General features: G+C 35.3%; 1 protein-coding gene and 1 pseudogene across 1 annotated transcript; both read left to right on the forward strand.

Annotated features, from left to right (window-relative positions):
- The first annotated feature begins 7,989 nt into the window (after positions 1-7,989).
- Positions 7,990-8,865, forward strand: LOC147517545 (uncharacterized). The gene is made up of 3 exons (XM_086594686.1): positions 7,990-8,461; positions 8,532-8,624; positions 8,725-8,865. The coding sequence occupies exons 1-3, from the start codon at positions 8,174-8,176 to the stop codon at positions 8,863-8,865; spliced, it is 522 nt and encodes a 173-aa protein (XP_086450812.1). The 5' UTR covers positions 7,990-8,173.
- A 9,898-nt stretch (positions 8,866-18,763) lies between these two features.
- LOC147517546 (uncharacterized) lies at positions 18,764-19,861 on the forward strand (annotated as a pseudogene).

Raw genomic sequence — 19,861 nt, forward strand, 5'->3', positions numbered from 1 at the left:
TATCAATGTGTCAAGTTAGTGACTAACAATTATTGTATACTTACCGTTCATTTTATGACGCATGATGTTAATGTTGACTGTTATACGCTAGCCGTCATAAATATCTTTGACGTTTTTTATTAATGTGTTAAGTTTGGTGTCTAATTTATGAGTTCATTCTCACAAACGTCAAGTAAAAAATTGTCTAACTTTTTCCTTCTGGCACTAACCGGTGTTTAATTAATTGTCTAACCATTTGGGAACAATTAAAAACGAAACCATTGTAACCGACTGGTCGAGTGAACTGTGAATATGAATAATTGGGTTAAGTCTCGGGTCAGTAATAGTATACCCATAGTTCGTGATTCCGAACGAAACTTCGGAATTCCGCTTGGAATTTCGGTTTTTCAAAAAAATGGAATTCCAAATAAAGAGTCGAAATATCCGAAATTCCGAAATTTTGAATGTGATAGGGGTCGAAATTTAATGAATTTCGGATTTTGGATTTGTCGGAATTCTGAAAATTCCGAAATTCCGAACTATGAGTATACCCAATTCTTAATAACCAAACTTATTTATTATTATTTTTTTGGTAACTCAATAAGCAAACTTCCCAAATAACCAAAACTGTGAATCCCTATCTAATACCGAAGGTAATAAAATCGATATGGAGAAAGAATTTCCCCGCTCAACAAATATACAACACGCGCTTTCTAATCTAATTCCCGGATTCTCCTAAACCCTAATAGTTTATTATCGTAAGTTGTCAAATTGGGATTGGAGATTGGTTGCTGCGTGAAAGAGGTAAATATTCCCCTTCACTTTGATTCATAGGGATTTGCTTTGGAAACCCTAGCATAGTATCTCAATTATATATAAATTTAAATGTCTGCATCTTTTAACTCATCTTGCATTTCAAAATCGTAGCAGTGTTCTCTTAGAGTCGAACTTGGAGTGGAGTGCGTTGCTTTTGCCAAGGAAGTGATTTCTTATTAGCAAGTAAGATTTTACTTCCGTTTTTTTGTTATCTGTTAAGCATTCTATAAAGGTTTTATAATGCTGTTTTGATTTAAAATTTCATTAAATAGGGTGTTTGGAATTTTTTTAAAGGTATTATCTATACATAACCTGTTTTGGCTGCAATCTTGTTTAACACGTATCTGAATTGCTTTAGTGATTCTTTTTGGGTACTCAACTGGATGCTTATTGCTGATGTTTTTTTTTCTGTTGGTTTGTTTGTAAAACTCTTCTGAACCATGCCATAGTTTCCGAGGGATGTTTTAACATTATATTTTTAAGTGAACTTAGTTCTCCTTATTGAGTTTGATTTGAACTTATATTCTTCCGCATTTGTGTGTGTGTGTGTGTGTGTGTGTATATATATATATATATATATATATATATATATATATATATATATATCAGATCAAGTAGTAAGAAATGTGTCGTCAAAAAATACACTGTTAACACTCATACTTACTACGAAAGCCTGAACAGATTGGCCATCAATTTTGGTCACACTAGCCTTCTCTAAGTTAAAAGCTTGTTTAGAACCATTAGCCTTTGCATCACCTGTGGGGGTAGCAAGTTTGGTCAGGTTGGGCTTCTTCGCTTGTTTAGAACCACTAATCTTAGCATCACCAGAAGGAACAGTAGTACCAGAAAGTTCTTTTAGTTTATTCTTATTTGCCACCTGCTTCTTTTTCCCCTAAGCTTGGGTCTTTTTTATATTGCCACTACCCTTAGCTGGTTCGCCTCCTTCTCTCCATCTTTGGGCTTTGCACATTAATTTTTTTCTGCACTGATTTGGTAGTAGCATCTGAAGCACTTTTTTTGACAGACCCTGCAACGTGCCCATTAGAAATTGCTGCTACGAACAATAAATGCCTTTGCCGGCTTACGAAATATACCAACCAGGTTAGCAGTAGCACTCTTCACTCCATTACTATCATTTAACTTGGTCGGTTTAACTGAAAAGAACCTCCTACCGATACATTCTTGCAAACCAAAATTGAATCTCACGGTACTATCTAGACGAGTATATGTTGTGATCATACAAGTGCCCCCTTCTTTTCTAAACTTAAGGTGCGAACTACATTTACTATAGTTAACACGTCACTATTACTAAATGGAGAATATTGTAAACAACTCCCTGAATAATTATGCAGTGTCCTGCATTGTGACTGTCGAGCAAAACCACAAATAAGTGTAAGAGAATTGCTAGCGTCCTCACCCCTTTAAGGGGTAGGACCATCCTACCTCTAATTAAAACAAGAAAAGGTGACCAGTAAATGTTTTGAGCTGCTTTCTTTAAAATCATTCTTTTAAAGTGGGTTGAGTCCAATTAAAAACAAGAAACAAGAAAAAGGGAAATAGAAGAGAGTTCTAGAGACACAGGCGATGTAATTTCTTTTGATGTTTGAGCTGGTCTTCTTCAAATTGATTAAGTCATTTTCTCTTGGTTAGTTATGAACAATTATCAACATATCTTGTGGCAAAGTTGCTTTCCAAATCTGTTCCTCTTTAAATTTATAAATCTTCCAAGAAAGGTTCTTTACAACATAAGCAATCCACTAAAGCATTTGAAATTTGAACAAATCACATAAGTAGTTATATCTTGTATTGTGGTCATAGTGGAAGTGTGGAACCATGATGGGATGGAACAAAGAAAGTGAGTGCTCCAGACCAGATCCCGTACAAAATATAAGAGAACGTTATGACGGAATTCAGGGGTATGATATGTTCATCACTAGACCCGGTTCGTGGGACTTTCAAATGAGGGTCGGTCTGTTTTTAGTTTGGAGGAGAAGGTAGTGAGTCAACTCACTTCTTGATTTTTGGTCTTTACTTCATTTAGTTTTAATAAAAGAGGAACCTCTAGAAATGGTCAACAAGTAAGTTCTGTCAGATATAGAGGTAGGATGGTCCTACCCCTTAAAGGGGTGAGGACGCTAGCAATTCTCTAAGTGTAAATAATAATAATAATAATAAAATGAATAGAATTAGAGTGTGAAAAGTTAGAAGAAATAATTATTACCATGTTTGGTAAACGAGATGAAGTAGAAAACTTGACGGGTAAAGAACCGAATACAAAGAGTCTATTAAGCTGAAACGCCATTTAGAGATAATGATTATAATAATATGTTGGAATGATAATTTGTTTAGCAGTCAAACAATCCATTTAGAGTGGAGTACGTTCATTGCGTGAAAAATGAGAGAGAGAGAGAGTCATAGAGCAGTGTCTCCTTTTATATATAGAAGAAGTGTGAACGATTGTTATTCTGGACTTACAAAGGAACTAGTAATCAAATTGAGATTGTTAGTAAGTAAATTAATTTGCTCCACTGCAAATGCCTACTGGAAAGTAGTAGTGATACAAAAATTAGAGCACTTTTATGGTGCCTATGAGAATACATAGTAATAGAGAAGAAAAAAACACTAATAGATTTAATGATCTTGAAGCGATTATTTTTATTTTTATTTTCTTAACTAAAAGAGTGCAAAATTTGGGTGTTTTCAGGATTTTTGTGTTATACTTTATTCGAAATGGACAAATTGTGGATGTCCAAGGATAGGCTAACAGATGAATATATTGTAGGGGTTAAGAATTTTCTTCTGTTTGCAAATCCAACAGAGAGTGAGACCATTCTCATAAGATGTCCATGCAAACACTGTGTGAATCTTTGTGAGTTTACTCAAAAGGAGGTTAGAAACCACCTTTTTGAATCTGGTATCGACCAACACTATACTAGCTGGATATATCACGGGGAGAAAAGTCATAATGCAGCCCCTTCTAGTGTCGATGGAAATGGAGACCATCAAGATTATCATAATATGGAAACTCCAAAAGATGTAGCAAGTACAAAAAACTTGCTAGATGCTGGACGTGACCAATTCACCGGTGATCCTGTAGAGTTTTAACAATTGCTCCAAGATACTGAGAAACCATTATATGAAGGGTGTACAAAGTTTACCAAGTTATCAATGGTGGTTAAACTATTCAATCTAAAAGCCGAAGGTGGGTGGTCAGACAAGACTTTTTCAGAGTTACTGAAATTGTTTGGAGAGGTGCTTCCGGAAGGTCATTTACTACCGTCCTCACTGAATAAGGTCAAGAAGATATTGTCCGTCTATGGAATGAAGTATGAAAAGATACATGCCTGTCCTAACGACTGCATCCTGTACAGAGGTGACACGTATAAGGATCTTACCGTGTGTCCTACTTGTGGAGCGTCAAGATATAAGGAGAATAAAAATATGACCGAGACAAGTAAAGGTGTGCCTGCAAAAGTTTTGTGGTATTTTCCACCCATCCCAAGGTTCAAAAAGATGTTTTAGTCCGCGTGCAAAACAAAAAGGATTTGACATGGCATGCTTTGATGCAAGAGAAGTTGATGACAAATTCGTCACCCAAACAGATTCCCCAAAGATGGAAGATCAGATTGCATGTGGCTAGAGTTTGCAGCAGATTCACGAAATCTGCGTCTCGCACTCTCCGCAGATGGTGTCAATCCACACGGTTCTATGAGTACCCATCCCAAGGTTCAAAAAGATGTTTTAGTCTGTTCAAATAGCAAAGGATTTGACATGGCATGCTGATGCAAGAGAAGTTGATGACAAATTGCGTCACCCAGCAGATTCCCCAGCATGGAAGACTGTAGATTGCATGTGGTTAGAGTTTGCAACAGATTCACGAAATCTGCGTCTCGCACTCTCCGCAGATGGTGTCAATCCACACGGTTCTATGAGTAGTAGGTATAGTTGTTGGCCAGTTATGTTGATCACTTACAACCTTCCACCATGGTTGTGCGTGAAGAGAAAGTTTATGATGCTTACATTGTTGATATCAGGTCCACGACAACCAGGGAACGATATTGATGTGTACTTGAGGCCCTTGATTGACAACTTAAAAATTTTATGGAATACTGGGGTCGATGCTTATGATGCTTATTGACATGAATCCTTTACATTGAGAGCTGTGCTAATGTGGACAATAAATGATTTTCCCACACTTGGTAACCTATCTGGCTGTTGCATTAAAGGATATTATGCTTGTCCAATATGCGGTGAGAATACACCTTCGCTCGGACCAAGCATTCTAAGAAGATTGTATACATGTCCACCAGAAGATTCCTCCCAAAGAACCACCCTTACAGAAAGCAGAAGAAGATGTTTAATGGTAAACAAGAGTTTCGATACAACCAGAACTATTAACCGGTGAGAAAGTAAAAGAAAAGGTTAAACTGCTTAATATTTCTTGGGGGAAAAAAGTTAAGAATGTAATTGCGAAGAATTTAGCAAAACCGAAAGGGCGGAAAGAAGTTACGAAACGAAAATTGAAGAAGTCAATAGGTAAAAGGAAGCGACAGGGTGCAGAGAAAAAGGCAAAGACGCCAACCACATCAACAAGGGTTGATACTGGAGTCGATGATATTTTGAAATGTTGGAAAAAGTAGTCAATATTTTATGAACTGGACTATTGGGAGTATTTGCCTATTAGACACAATTTGGATGTCATGCATATTGAGAAGAATATTTGTGACAGCATTATTGGTACATTGCTTAACATTCCTTTCAAAACAAAGGATACTGTTAACGGTCGTCTTGATCTTGAGGAGATGGGAAGGGCGCAGTTGGCACCAAAGATAGGTAAAAGTAAAACTTTCCTACCCCTAGCTTGTTTTACATTATCTAGGGATGAAAAAAGAAGAGTTTGCCAAACATTGCATGAGTTGAAAGTTCCCGAAGGATACTCTTCTAATTTCAAGCCCCGTGTTTCAATGGATGATCTAAAATTACAAGGGCTGAAGTCGCATACGATTGCCACGCGTTTTGATGCAGCCATTGCTTCCCTGTGGCTATCACGATCCGTCTTGCCAAAGCATGTGAGATATGCAATTGTCGGGTTGTGCTTCTTCTTCGATTGTACTTTGTGCAAAAGTAATAGATGTGCAGCAACCGAATCGAAGTCAAATTCAAAGAGATGTTGTTGTCACCGTATGTATGCTGGAAAAATACTTTCCCCGTCATTCTTTGACATCATGGTTCATCTCACGATTCATCTTGTTAGAGAGGTGAAGCTTTGTGGTCCATTTTCTTCCGATGGATGTACCCATTTGAGAGGTAAACCAACTTACTGAGCTTTCCTTTATCCTTGGTTTATATGACATAGTAAGCATCATTGTACCATTTTCCCATTAAAATGTCTTAGGTACATGGTGGTGTTGAAGGGTTATGTCTGAAACCGCAATCGTCCCGTCTGGTTGCATTGCTGAAAATTATATTGCGAGGAAGCAATTGAATTTTGCAAAGAATTCTTATCGACTTGGATGCAATTGGAGTTCCTCCCAATTGTAAAATCACTCCCGATGATATCTTTGGTGGAGGGAGTTACCCCCATAGGGGTTCTCACTCTTGAAGTTGATAGTAATGCGCCTTGGAGCAAGCGCGATCTTTATGTGTTGCACAACACAGGAGTTGTTGAGCCTTACATAGGGTAAAATATGTTGATACTTTATATCCATTCTTCCATTGGTTTAGAATTTCTATAGCTAAATGTGAGATTGCTTTCGATAGCTAAATAGGGAGCACATGGACTACCTGAAGAAAATCCACCCCCGTCAGTCAAAGAAACCAACATGGTTACAAGAAGAACACAATCGTACCTTTAGTGACTAGCTTAAAGAAAGGGTACAATTAAGCAATTCTAAAGTACCATTTCTTCTGTAAACTCTATTTAATTGTTACTAACCCTTAAAAGAACACAGGTTTCACAAGAGCGATGCATCACCAATAACAAAGTCTCGGATACCTTAATGTGGATATCTCAAGGGCCTCGGATGCATATATTAAATTATGAGAGCTATATCATCAATGGTTATCAGTTTTCCACAAAAAATCGGGATGCTTCACGTGTCACTCAAAACAGTGGTGTGAGCTTGGTGGCCGCAGCAATGCAAGTTGCAAGTGCGAAGGATAAGAAACTAGCCTTTTCTAATATGTCCTTTTATGGAGTTATTGTTGAAATATGGCTGCTTGATTATTTTAATTTTCACGTTCCAGTGTTCAGGTGTGATTGGGTTGATAGTAGGAATGGTATCAAGAAAGATGATTTGGGTTTCACATTAGTTGATCTTGGTAGAGTTGGGCATAAATCTGATTCGTTTATCTTAGCTTCTCAAGCCAAACAAGTCTTTTTGTTCCCCGACCAACTTGATCCTAAGTGGTCGGGTTGCTGCTCTCGTAGCTCCTAAAAAGATGTTATAATGTTGGCGATATTGGTAATGGCGTGTTTGATGGGGACATAGGAGACAAGGTTCATCCCGAAGTATTTCCAAGTCTTTGATTCTTTTGATTTGATTGATGAATCTCGGTTAGTTTACACACGTGAAGACCGTGAGGGAATATGGGTTGAGAATGAATCATCTAAAACCTAGTCATTTTGTTTTATTTTCTTCTCTTTTGTTTCTCGCGATTTTTTATTGTAAGATTCTCTATAAGTTGTCAATTGATCAAGATTTTTTAAGCCTTAGTGAATCTTGTATTTAGTTATTTCTATTAGTTACTTTTTCTATTTTTCCATTTGGAGCTTTACTTATTTCATGAGTAGACTTCATATATGCGGTATTATTCAAACAAATTGCTATTACTAGGTGTTTATATATATATATATATATATATATATATATATATATATATATATATATATATATATATATATATATTTATTTTTTTTCCTACATGCATATTCTTGTTCATCTCATATAATACTAATTAATGCCCTGTGCTTATATTTTTAAGCTTAGCCTACTAGCCATGGATCCGGAAGAGGTTGTCCATTCTGAAGACGAGGTTGTTCATTCTGAGGATGAGGTTGTCCATTCTGAAGCGAGGTTGTTCATTCTGAGGATGAGGTTGTCCATTCTGAAGATGAAACACCTATAAGTACCAAAGTAAAAAGGAGAGGCTAAATCATGTGCAATTGCTTTTTTGGTGATTGGGATGGTATCATCATAAAAGTTCACTTTGATGGGAAAGGTAGGCCTATAGGTTGAAAAGTTTGTAATAAGCTTTCTGGTTGGGAAGGTGCTCTTGCGAGGAGTCTGATTCCCCTAAGTGCTTTTCAAAAGTGGACGAAAGCACCACCAGAACTTTTAAAACTATTATGGGCTGGCATACTGGTAATTTATTTTGAATGTTGAATTTTTATTTTCTTGTTGTTTCTTATCTTGCTTGTAACTTGGATTCGGTTTATTTATTCTTGACCCAGATAAGATTTGATATAGATATAAGGTATAGGAACTCAGTTTTGAAATCGTTTGGAGTTAGATGGAGGACCTTCAAGAATATGTTGACTGTCAAATATATTATGACATTTAAAGATGATCCCGAGGCACTTTCAAAACCACCTGCAAAGTATAAGCTAATTAAAAAAGCTGACTGGGATGCATTTGTGAAGTCGAGATTAACAGAAGAGTTCCAGGTATGTGTGAGACATTTAAATAGGTATATTGTTCTATTTAAATTAATAACTTTTTTTTTTTATCCATTAGGAGAAGAGTAAGTTACAATCTGCACGAAGGGCAAAGGGTAAGTATAATCACCGAGTTAGTAGGCTTGGATATGCTGGCTTGATAGATAAGATGGTAAGGACTTGTACAACTTTTTAAATCTTAATGTACATAGTAAGCCATATCAAATACTTCATAACTAAATTGATTTTTTTTTTTGTATATCTCATTATAGCAAGAAGAGTTGGGAGAATCGTTTGATGAGGATGATAGAGCTAGCTTGTGGCTTTTAGCTCGGCAGAACAAGAATGGCGAATACTTTAACGATGATACAAGGAAGGTGGCAGAAAAAATTGTAAGTTTTGAGCTATGCTAGCACGGTTAATAGAGTAAAGTACTAATGTTACAGTCCACCTGAAGTCTAAATATCACCAGCTCTGTGTTTAGCATCCCACAAGCCAATTTCAGGCCATGTCAGACCTTGTTCAATTTGTATTATGTCAGTTGTAGGTCATCTCCTGATGTAGGACAAGGTACTATTCCATATCAATTGGATAGTGCAACTGTAGGGATAATGAAGACCATGTTGGCTATATATTGGAATGCTCGAATGTTATGAGCTTTGCTTTAATTCAATATTACATTTATTGCTAGTGTCTTTGGACGTCTTCTAGGTCCCTTAACAACAAGTCCTTAGTGTGTAGGACAGTAGGTCGCCTGAGTACAAGTCGTTAGTGTGTAGGTTGCATAAGCGTGTTAGGTGAGATTTGGAGATAGCATGTATTGTGTTTGGATTGGTGATTAGTATAATCTCCTTAAACAGCTCCTTTTCATTAGGTTGTTTGATTGAAAATGGCCTAACGAGAAATGGTTAATCGAGCTTGATGAAACAGGCAAACCCCTAGTTTAGTTATCAAGTTTAGACGAATTAGAGCATGTCTAGAGGAACAGATCCTTGTGTTTATGATCAGAGCATTGAACTTACCAATTCTTGTGATCATTATGGAGGTACAAACAGTTGGTGCTATGTAGGGATTTTGGAGGTTTCAATCATTGTATGTTGTAGAAATGAACTTTAAAAGAGTTTCAATTATGTTATCCATTATAGAGGTGTGAGTCGATTCATATCCCTTTATATGAACTAGATGTGAGTTTGAGAAAGAATTGGCTGCACTTCTTGGAAGGAATTGCCTACTTAACCGAAGTCCGAAAGCGGACCAAAATCAAGTCAGGGTGTGGTTCATTGTCTTCATTTATAGAGATTCCATAGATGACTCTTGATGCTTTGTATGGAAAGATTTTGTAACCACATGTTATTGAGCCCGCCTCTTTGATGGGTTCGGTGCCCATTCCCTGAAAGACAATATGTATGGATTGGTTAACCTTTAGTTCAAAGAATAAAATGGAAAAAGAAAAAGAGAATGAGAAAACCGAAGAGTCTGTCTCGGAAATCTCTCCATCATCACAATTTAGAAGCTTAAAGGGTTTTCAATCATAAAAAGTAATGGCTGTGTGTTGTTGGTTTCAATCGATAAAGACGAAAACTACTACTCTCATGTGTCTGATTGAAATCTTGCTTTATAATACCCTCAGTCCCTCAATAAATTTGATTGTGTTAATTGATGGTGGTGATGGGGTTGGTGGGGTGGTAGTGAATGATAGTGGGACCTTTTGATAAAGAAAATAGAAAGGTGACTATCATCAGATAAGTTTTTCGTGTTGCTTTTGTTATCGGGTAATTTTCTTTTGTAATGGTTATATGCCTAGTTTATCACTTGCTCTTACAATGTCAGGCGTAAATTCTTATATATCAATTCATAGGATAAACTATGAAATTGAGAACTTCCGTGATTCCAGTCAGATGTAGTCCTTGGTGCATTTGAACCATTGAAACCTTCCTGCTGCTTGCTAATCTATGCAACTTGAATCATTGAAGACCTGAACTAAAGGAAGAACTAATTCAGTTTTGTTGCTTAGGTTCCAACTTTAAAAAGCCTTTAACTACCATTACTGCTACGTATAATCTAATGCTATTCCTTTCAAAATTAAAGATCCTTTATTTCTTAAAGAATACTAGCGACAACATATTCTGATGAGAATTAACAACATAGGGTGCACTATTATAGTCTAATTTTCTCTCATTTTACTTTTACGCAAGTCCTTTTTGTGCTGGTTCATTACTTCTTTCTTTTGGTTCTTCACTTTTATTTGTAAACCTTTGTCAACATTGCAACTACTTCTTTATTATCCTTTTCAGATGAATGGGGAAAAAGAAAGACAATGTTAAGATAAACTTGTTAATGACATTATCCAGTGTTCATGATATTGTGCAACTAGATTAAAATCCCGTTACTGAAATTACCTCTATCTGCTCAATAATAAGTGTTCTTTATTTCCCTCTCTATGCCAATTTCAGGCACTTTCAGGCTATGTTCAGCACCCCACAGGCCTGTTCCAGCCCATGTCAGACCCTGTTCAGTCCTTTACAAATCAATATCAAACTTAAACAGACCATGTCCATACCATTCATGTCCACCCGCAATACTTGACAGGTCCAAAAAGCACTGGCAGTCCACCAGTCAGCCCGTGACAAGCCGTCAACAGTCCCAATTAGGCATGGCAGTTCACCAGTTAGCTACACTCACTAAGAAAACACACGTTGAGAATGATGGGTTGATATTTTCTTTCTCAGTAAAAGTATGATCTATCTTGCTTAAGAAGAGAGAATGTTTTCGCGGACCAACTAAAAAAGAAGAGGTCAAGGGAAGTTAGTAACCCAAGGAAGCGATGATGTTCTTCTACGAAGGCATTGGGGACTCCGAAACATTGTGGCGGGGTTAGAGCAGGAGGGAAATATGTCACTCCAACTACTTACTTTAATCTCCTAAAACGGGGATCAAAAGCACATAGAGCGAGATGGAGTCCACGATCCGTAAGAAAGAGGAAGAAAACCGGGCATTAAATGAAAGAGTGAGAGAGTTGGAGACCTTACAAGGAGTGATTAGCTCAAACACATAGAAAAGTTGCCTCCAATGGTTCTAAGAATAATAGTAAAAAAGAATGGAAAGTCCAAATGATGATATATTATCTTACGGCACTAACAACAAGACAATTAATAAATGTCTTGAGAGAGCATTGGGTGTGAATTCGAGAAAGAAGTCGAGAAAGGTATTACTTTAAATAAATGGCTACAGAATGTAAATACTTTTTCAGTTTTGAATTAACTTGTTCAATATGTGTGTAGGCAATTAGTGGTGCTAAATCCTAAAGCGACGAGGCAGTCTCTAAACTAAAATTAGGAAATGAGCATGTATATGTTATTTAACGTGCAATCTTTAAATGTTACTTAAAAGATTGCTGATTTTAAATTCACTGTTATGTCTCTTAGGATGTAGGCTTGAAGAACAGTAGTGTTGCTAAGCTTAATAGCAAAGTGGCAGCCTTTCAACATAAGTCGGGCAGCAAGCAGGTAATAGTTTTTTTTTACTAATGAGTTAGAGAGGCATAGGAAGGTAAATGTTTTTACAACGGTGATAAACTCAAAAGTGATATGCCAATATCTATTCCGCCATCAGGAAATAAGAAGGTAAATGTTTTTTAATTTTTGAAACTTTTAAACCTACCAATAATGTTATGCTCAATTGTTCTGTTGTTTCAAAAGTGTAAGCTGGCTTTGGGGTCCAAAAGCAATATTGTTGTGGATGCTATTCTAATTGAGGGGTTGGGACCGGATGACAATGTCCATAATGTTAAAATGGGAGAAGGCTATGTACGTGTACAAATCATACGTGCAATTTTGGCAAATTCTCTTCTGCCAAGACCGATTCCAGATGATGATATTACCACCGTAGGAGGTGCAGTTGGCTACCACGTGGCTTGGCCAAGTGGCTTTGTGGTATTTGACAATTTGGCTATCTCAAAACCTATGTTAGGAAACAAGCAGGTATTTGTCATTTTGATATTAACTAAAAGTAATAGTTATAGTTTACAAATATCTATTGAAAGTGTCCTTATAATGTTTGTTAGGCTGTAGGATCAAAAGACAATGATAATGGTGCTAAAGCCGGATCAAAAGGCAATGATAATGGTAATAATAAAGCCAAAAGTGTTATGCCAATCTCTAAACCTAAATCAGGAAATGAGAAGGTAAAATCTCTAATTTCTAAAATAATTAATCATGGTACTCACTAAAATTTTAAATTTACAATTATTTTAATGTTTGTGGTTGTTTTAAAGTGTAAACTTGTTTTGGGGTCCAAAAGCAATGTTGTTGCTGATGCTTGTATAATTGAGGGGTTTGGACCGGATGACAAGATCCATAATGATAGAATGGGTGAAGGCTATGTGCGTGTACAAATAATACGTGCAATTTCAGCGATTGCCCTTCTACCAAGACCAATTCCTGATGATGACATTACCAGGGTAGGTGGTGCAGTCGGTTACCACGTGGCTTGGCCTCGTGACTTTGTCATACTTGATAATAAGGTAAAATGTATTCTATTATATTTTTCTACCAATATTTATATAAATTAGCACCTATTTGTATTTATTATTCATTGTTTATTTATTTTTATTTTATAGAAAAATGAGGTTCAATGTGATGAGCATGACGAAATTATATTTGAAGAATTTGCGGTTTTTGTGGGCAATATAATGAAGGGAAATCATATAAGTGAAATGGACACGAGGATTTTTTAGCGTGAACTACACTTTTATATTGCAAAAGATGAAATAATGGATATTTGTCATAAGCAAATGTTAAATGCCAATTGCATTGTAGTATATATCAGGTGAGTGGAATCTTGGATTTATTTTTTAAGAGATGAGTTGTTTAATTTATGCGTACATGTCGTACTAATGGTAGTATGATTTTCTTTTAGATATTTGTATGAGAAATAATGAAAAGTTCTCGACAGAGGTTTGGATTCTGTTATCCTGGTGATTTCAACTTATATGCAGACAAAAAAGAGATGAATCGTCTGGTCTCAAATAGATTAATGGCAAGACAAAGAGACCAAGTTATTTTTCTTCCGTACAATTCGGGGTATGCTTGTTGGTCATGTTCTTTAACATATATGCATTCTCATTTTATTTTTATTTTTTGTACTTTCTTAACTCCTATATATGGTTGTATAGGATTCATTGGGTTTTGGTAATTATTGACGTAAGTGCAAAAAAAGTATATTTTCTTTGATTCAACCGAGGTGTCCCCGATATAAAGCTAAGATGCATGGTGAACACGTGAGTTGATGAATCTTATTTTTATTTTGTATGTCATATATGCAAACAACTTGTAACTTAATTGTAAAGTTCGTTTTTTTAGTGGGATGAAAACATTAGCATTAAGTGAAGGAAAAAGAGTGGAACCAGAGTGGGACTATGTCAAGGTAAATATACAGTACTTGAATGTGAAAGATTTACTTAGTGTATTGAATGTGTTTTGACAATTTGTTTATGTTTTAGTGTAGTGCCCAATTCAACCCGGGGAGGATACTGAGTGTGGATATTATGTCTTGCATTTCATGAGACATTTTATGATGGATCCTAGTCAATCAATTAAGACAAAGGTTAGCAAATCTTTCTTGTTAATTTATTCTAAAATATCTATGTAATTATTTCTTGTAAACGTATATCATATCATATATACTAAATTCTGTGTTGACTTTACGTACTCGTGTAGCTAATGGAGTTGGCTAACACTATCACCTATACCACTGCTGAGCTTATTGAAATTCGTATGAAGTTTATTGACTTCATCGAACGATTTATCTCGCCAAGTCAAAGGTATGTGTATGTATTGCAATAATAGTATTTTGTTTTTATTTTGTTTGCTGCTTTGAGATATGGGATGACTTTAAATGTAGTAGTGTATATCTTGAACCACAGCCCATTTGCATTGTAGGTATTTTTATTTATTTTTTCTTCCGTTGTGAGAACTAGGTCCCATCGCATTGTTATCTTCATGCCTATATAAAATAATATGTTTTTGGTCAGTGGCTTGAGCTTTTGGTAGCAAATATACTAATAATGTTTCTTTACTTTATTTGTTTCTTAGGTTTGACAACATTCGATCGATCGATGGATAATGCTTAATTTGTTGATGATGGAGTTGATTAGAATGATTTTTAGTTTGGTTAAATGTGCTATCAAATAAATGTATTATTTAGCATTTTTCAGTGATGTTGGATAAATGATAAATTGATGTAAGGAATAAGTATTTTCGAATGGTTTGAAAATATATGGGTTGAAGTTACAGTAGATGTTCTAATTTTATTTTTGAGAATTTTATAGCTGTTTTATTGGTGAAATAAGTTTATAGGTTAGGAATTGAAATACAGGTTATCATGGAGTATTTTTTTACTGGAAAAATATAATAATAATATATATAATATAAACAAAAAAAAAAAAAAGGATGACGGTTTTAGAAGAACTGTCACAGTGTAAACTATTTGTTGACGTATTTTTTTCCCCATAAAATGACGGTTCTACAGTAGTCAATGGGTATTTCATGTCGGTTCCACAATAGTCAATGGGTATTGTTAATTTATTAACGGTTACATATGAGGTGTCATAATAAAATATACCTACTATGACGTTTTAAAGACTAATATATGTCATAATGGGAGGACCTTTTAAGACGTCCTTCTATGAACCGTCATAAATTTAATGACGGTTTTGGTTGACTTTTTATGACACCCTCAGTAATGACGGCTAGTTTTTCAATCAGAAATTGTCATGATATGTATTTCATGACAGCTAAAAATTGTCATAAAAAGGCCTTTTTTTAGTAGTGAATATAGGTGTGTATTAATATATATATTATAAGATATATTTGAAAAATAAACCGCCTAGTGCCTAGCCCGTTTAGGCGTTGCCTAGAAGGCCTAGGCGCTCTCCCACCGCCCGACTACCGCCTATCATTTTTTAGAACATTGCTTTTGGCTTTAGTTGATTGATTTTAATTATTGTTTGGTTGGGTCTCAAGTAACAAACATCGTCCGGTTTATCTACATTGGGTAATGACTTCCCAATGGTTGTTATTTGGTTTGGGTTTAGCCTTATCTACATTAAAGTAAATACAGTGCGGAAGTTAAACACGAAGTCACACAAGCATGCTTTTGTAAACACCAAGTATCCTCTGACTGGGAGTTGTGAGGAAGTTAAGAGTTTTACCTCTCAAGTTGTGCTTACTGTACACGCTGCTTGAGGCGTAGTTGACGTTAGTTGACACGTGATCTGATAATCAAACCCAACCGTTTGAGCGTTTTGTTTGGTTACAAATTTTGACTAACTAAACCCACAAGTCGGGTTGAAAATGTGGCACAACCATTAATTTACAACTTTGCCTTCATGGGCTCTTAACTTGAACAATGTAAATAAAAGACTAACTACTTAACTATATAGCTATTTAACTATATAACTACTTAACAAGATTAATGAAAAGGACAATGTCAATGATTAGAAAATTAATCTTCAAGTTGATTTGAGATGCGTGAGCGTATTGTTGCACTACTCGCCTCACGCATCCAAATGGTCCATCTTGATCAAACTTCTAACACTTGTAAGTTATTAACTTCAACTAAAAGACAAGTAACTTTTCACTTTAGGACAAAGGTTGGTATTATCCTAAACCTTATCCTAGTTGATATTATACTATTTTTTTTTTTATATATTTTTGAAAATTAATAATGGTAAAGTAAAATTATGATATTATCCTAAAACTATTATTTATCTAACACTGAAAATAATTTTTTTTTGTATTTTTAAATATATTTTTCTAGTTTTTCAAAACATTAAACATTCAAAATCTAACTAGTTTCAAATGGCTAACAATTTGATTAAACAAACCCTACGAAATTAATCTAATAAACACGAAAAAGAACTTGTACCTACGGAATCTTGTTCCGTTCAAAGTGGGGCGCGGTCGCAGGTCCTTGTTCACCTTTTGTTCCGAGCTTTTGACAACTTCTCCCGGATCTCCGCCATGTCCCAATTGTGGGTTCTGTTTGATTGAACCTGTAGTAAAACAAAAAAAAACACTAATAAGTAAATGCTAAAACATAAAACTTGAAATGAAATGAAAAAGAATATAGATCGAAGAAGAGTTTAGAAATGGTTGTTTGTGTTCATCTTCTTTCGAAGCTTAGATCCATGACGACGATGCCATTTGACTAGTTAAATTAGATAGTGGTGAGTGGTAGGGGTAAAGAGTTTGAAGTTCATCCTAACTCTTAAGATGGGATGAATGGAAACAAAAACTTGTCATATTTTCTAATTCACTTTTCTTAGATCTAAAAGAGTATTAAAAGGCTACTTGTTAAGAGAGAGAAAACATTGAAAACAATGAAGTTGTGTAGAATTAAAACATGAAAGAAAATGAGAGGAAAGGAGATAATTTTATCACCAAGTCACACTCATTCGATGTCTTCAAATGAGTGTAACTAGTGCTATTGAGATTAAATGACAAGGAAGTTTAGAACTAAGTTGATTGGTATGACAAGATGAAATAACAAGTATTGAAAACAAGTATTTGAAAGCAAGTATTGAATGCAATGAAAAATATGAAAACAAGAAAAACAAATAGATTGAAATAAAGAAATAACAAGACAAAAAAATATATAAATTGCAACAATGTAAATCTACCTAATAACGCATTATAAAATTGATCTCAATTTTTGGATTGTCAAACTAAAAATTGGATAATGTTTTCTCTCCCTACTTTTTGCTTTTATATTTCTACTTTTATAATAACTGATTTGCCCTCTCCCTCTACAATTGAGAGACCTCACACATTTGCTTTTTAATTTTCCTTTTTCTTTTATGCTTTTCCTTTTTCTCTTTCTTTTTGAGCAAGGCTACTTTTGAGACAAGGTCATCCATCTCCAGTCTTCTGAGTTAAGGACATAAATTTAAGTTTTCTGGGTTTGAGTCCTTGACATTTGACTTTGACTTTTTCAGCACTTTTTCATAGAAGCTTGAGTCTTCATAAGAAGCGTTAATAAAGCTCATTTTGGCGCTAAAATGCATCTTTTATGATAAGTGGTCTGAAATGGCCTGTAACCTACAAAAGACAGTAAAAACTATGAGTTGTCTGTTTATTATGTATAAGAATGGTTGTAATGCAGTAATGTAAATGTAATAAAACACACACATTTGGAAGCTGATCATTTAGTCCCACATCCACTAAAATGAGAACAACACTTGGTGAACTCTTATTATATAAAGGAGTTCACAAGTGATCTAGGCTAGTACTTAAGTGGTTGGGTTTTACCATGTGGACCCGTCCATTTCAAGTTGTATCACATAAATTAATTAGCTATTTCTTTAACAAGTAAATAACAAATAATAAAGTTTTTGTTATGAAATCTGTGGGCCTATATGGGTGCCCACCATTGAGCCCATATGGAACACCTCCTCATATGTGCTTATATATCTTGGTAATTAATCCTTGTATCTTTGAAAGGAGGTTACCTAGTTATATATAAATGTAACCTCCTCCCATTCAGACTTACCTCAATGAATAAGATTTCTCTCCATGATTTAATCTACTTAAGTTAGTGTGGTGTTCTCTCTAAGTCTATTTGATTCTAACACATTATTAGCACGAAGACTCTATGAGCTATCAACTTCTCAGTACCATATTCTTCTGCTCATCATCGCAAGTTGTCAATACAAGGTGTTTGGAAAGAAGGACAGGTTCATTTTCTCTATTTACTATAACATATATAGTACTATAATCAGTTCTTGACATCTTGTAAAGATTGTATGTACTGTTAATCACTCGAATAAGAAAATTTAAAAAATAAAATGACAAATATAGGTTCATGCATGATATTATTATTTCAATAATGATTATAACTTAACATCTAAAAGGTGACATGTGGGAAGTCTATTAATTAAGGTTTTGAAATCGATGAATAACCCAACATAGAAGAATGAATCATGTTTAGCCATAGGGCACCGCCATACCACCGGCTTACATTCGGTATAACTTGGTCAGAGATACGTTTGCGCACTGATTTGTGCAAGGAAAATGGACATGACGATGTGGCATCACTATCACAACTCACTACACTTCATGATGTCTTCTATTAACTAAACGGAAGTATTCCATCTACATAACTTGGATTGGTAATTTAATGTACAAAATCTGGTAGTCTAGTAACATACTGCTATGAAATGGTAGATGAACGTGAATATTTGGTGTCATCAATTTTTTTTAATACATTTTTTTAACTCCATGTATGTTTAATCTGTTACAGTTACTTGAAAGAATGTCAAACCTTACTAAACTTGATTTTCAAGCTCTTTCAATTAGAGGCGACAATTATTTATCATGGCAGTTAGATGCCAAGATCCATTTACAATCTAAAAAGCTTGGTGATGCTATTAAAGAAGGAAACAAAATGAGTCCAGAGGAAAAGGCCACAACTCTCATATTCCTACGTCATCATATTCATGACGACTTAAAGAATAAGTACCTAACAGAGGAAGACCCAGTTGGTCTTTGGAAATCCCTGAATGATAGGTATGATCACCAGTAGATGGTTATACTACCAAATGCTCAAAGTGAATGGCTCAACCTAACGTTCCAAGACTATAAGACAGTTTCTGAATACAACTCTTCTTTGTTTAATATAGTTTCTCGGTTGAAATTGTGTGGGGAAAATGTAACTGATGAGCAGATGTTTGAGAAAACTCTTTCTACCTTTCATGCCTCGAATGTGCTCCTGCAGCAGCAGTATCGAGAGAGACGATTCTCCAAATATTATGATCTTATAACATGTCTCCTTGTTGCAGAGCAAAATAGTAACATTTTAATCAAGAACCATAACTCTAGACCAACTGGAGTGATGGCAATTCCTGAAGCAAATGCCAACCTTGGTCAAGACAGAGGAAAAATAGGACGTGGGCAAGACAAATTCTCCAGAAGAGGAAAATCTAACAGAGGTGGATATAATAACTACTCCAGAAGAGATAGTTATATACACCTAAATAATAGTACGAAATTCAAAAAGCAAAAGAGGTGGTTTGCACCCCCTACTAAGAAAGATCAAAATCAAAATTCAGAGAGCACCTGCTATAGATGTGGAGAACTTGGGCATTGGTCACGTACTTGTCGTACATCGGCACATCTGGTAGAAAGATACAGGGCCTCTATTAATGCCATGGAGACGGAGACAAATGTGGTGGAAGGATTTGATACTAGCTTAGAATACCATTGGACATTATTACACCTTTGTATTGTAATGATTTCTTCGAGGATGCTGATGGCTTACCTCTCAGTAATGAAGCATTTGATACTATATTTGAACCATTACCAAACTAGATCCAGAATATCTAAATTTTACTATTACTTGACTGATTGGTAG

The sequence above is a fragment of the Coptis chinensis genome, chromosome 2 (assembly GCF_015680905.1).
Source record: "Coptis chinensis isolate HL-2020 chromosome 2, ASM1568090v1, whole genome shotgun sequence".
NCBI lineage: Eukaryota > Viridiplantae > Streptophyta > Magnoliopsida > Ranunculales > Ranunculaceae > Coptis > Coptis chinensis.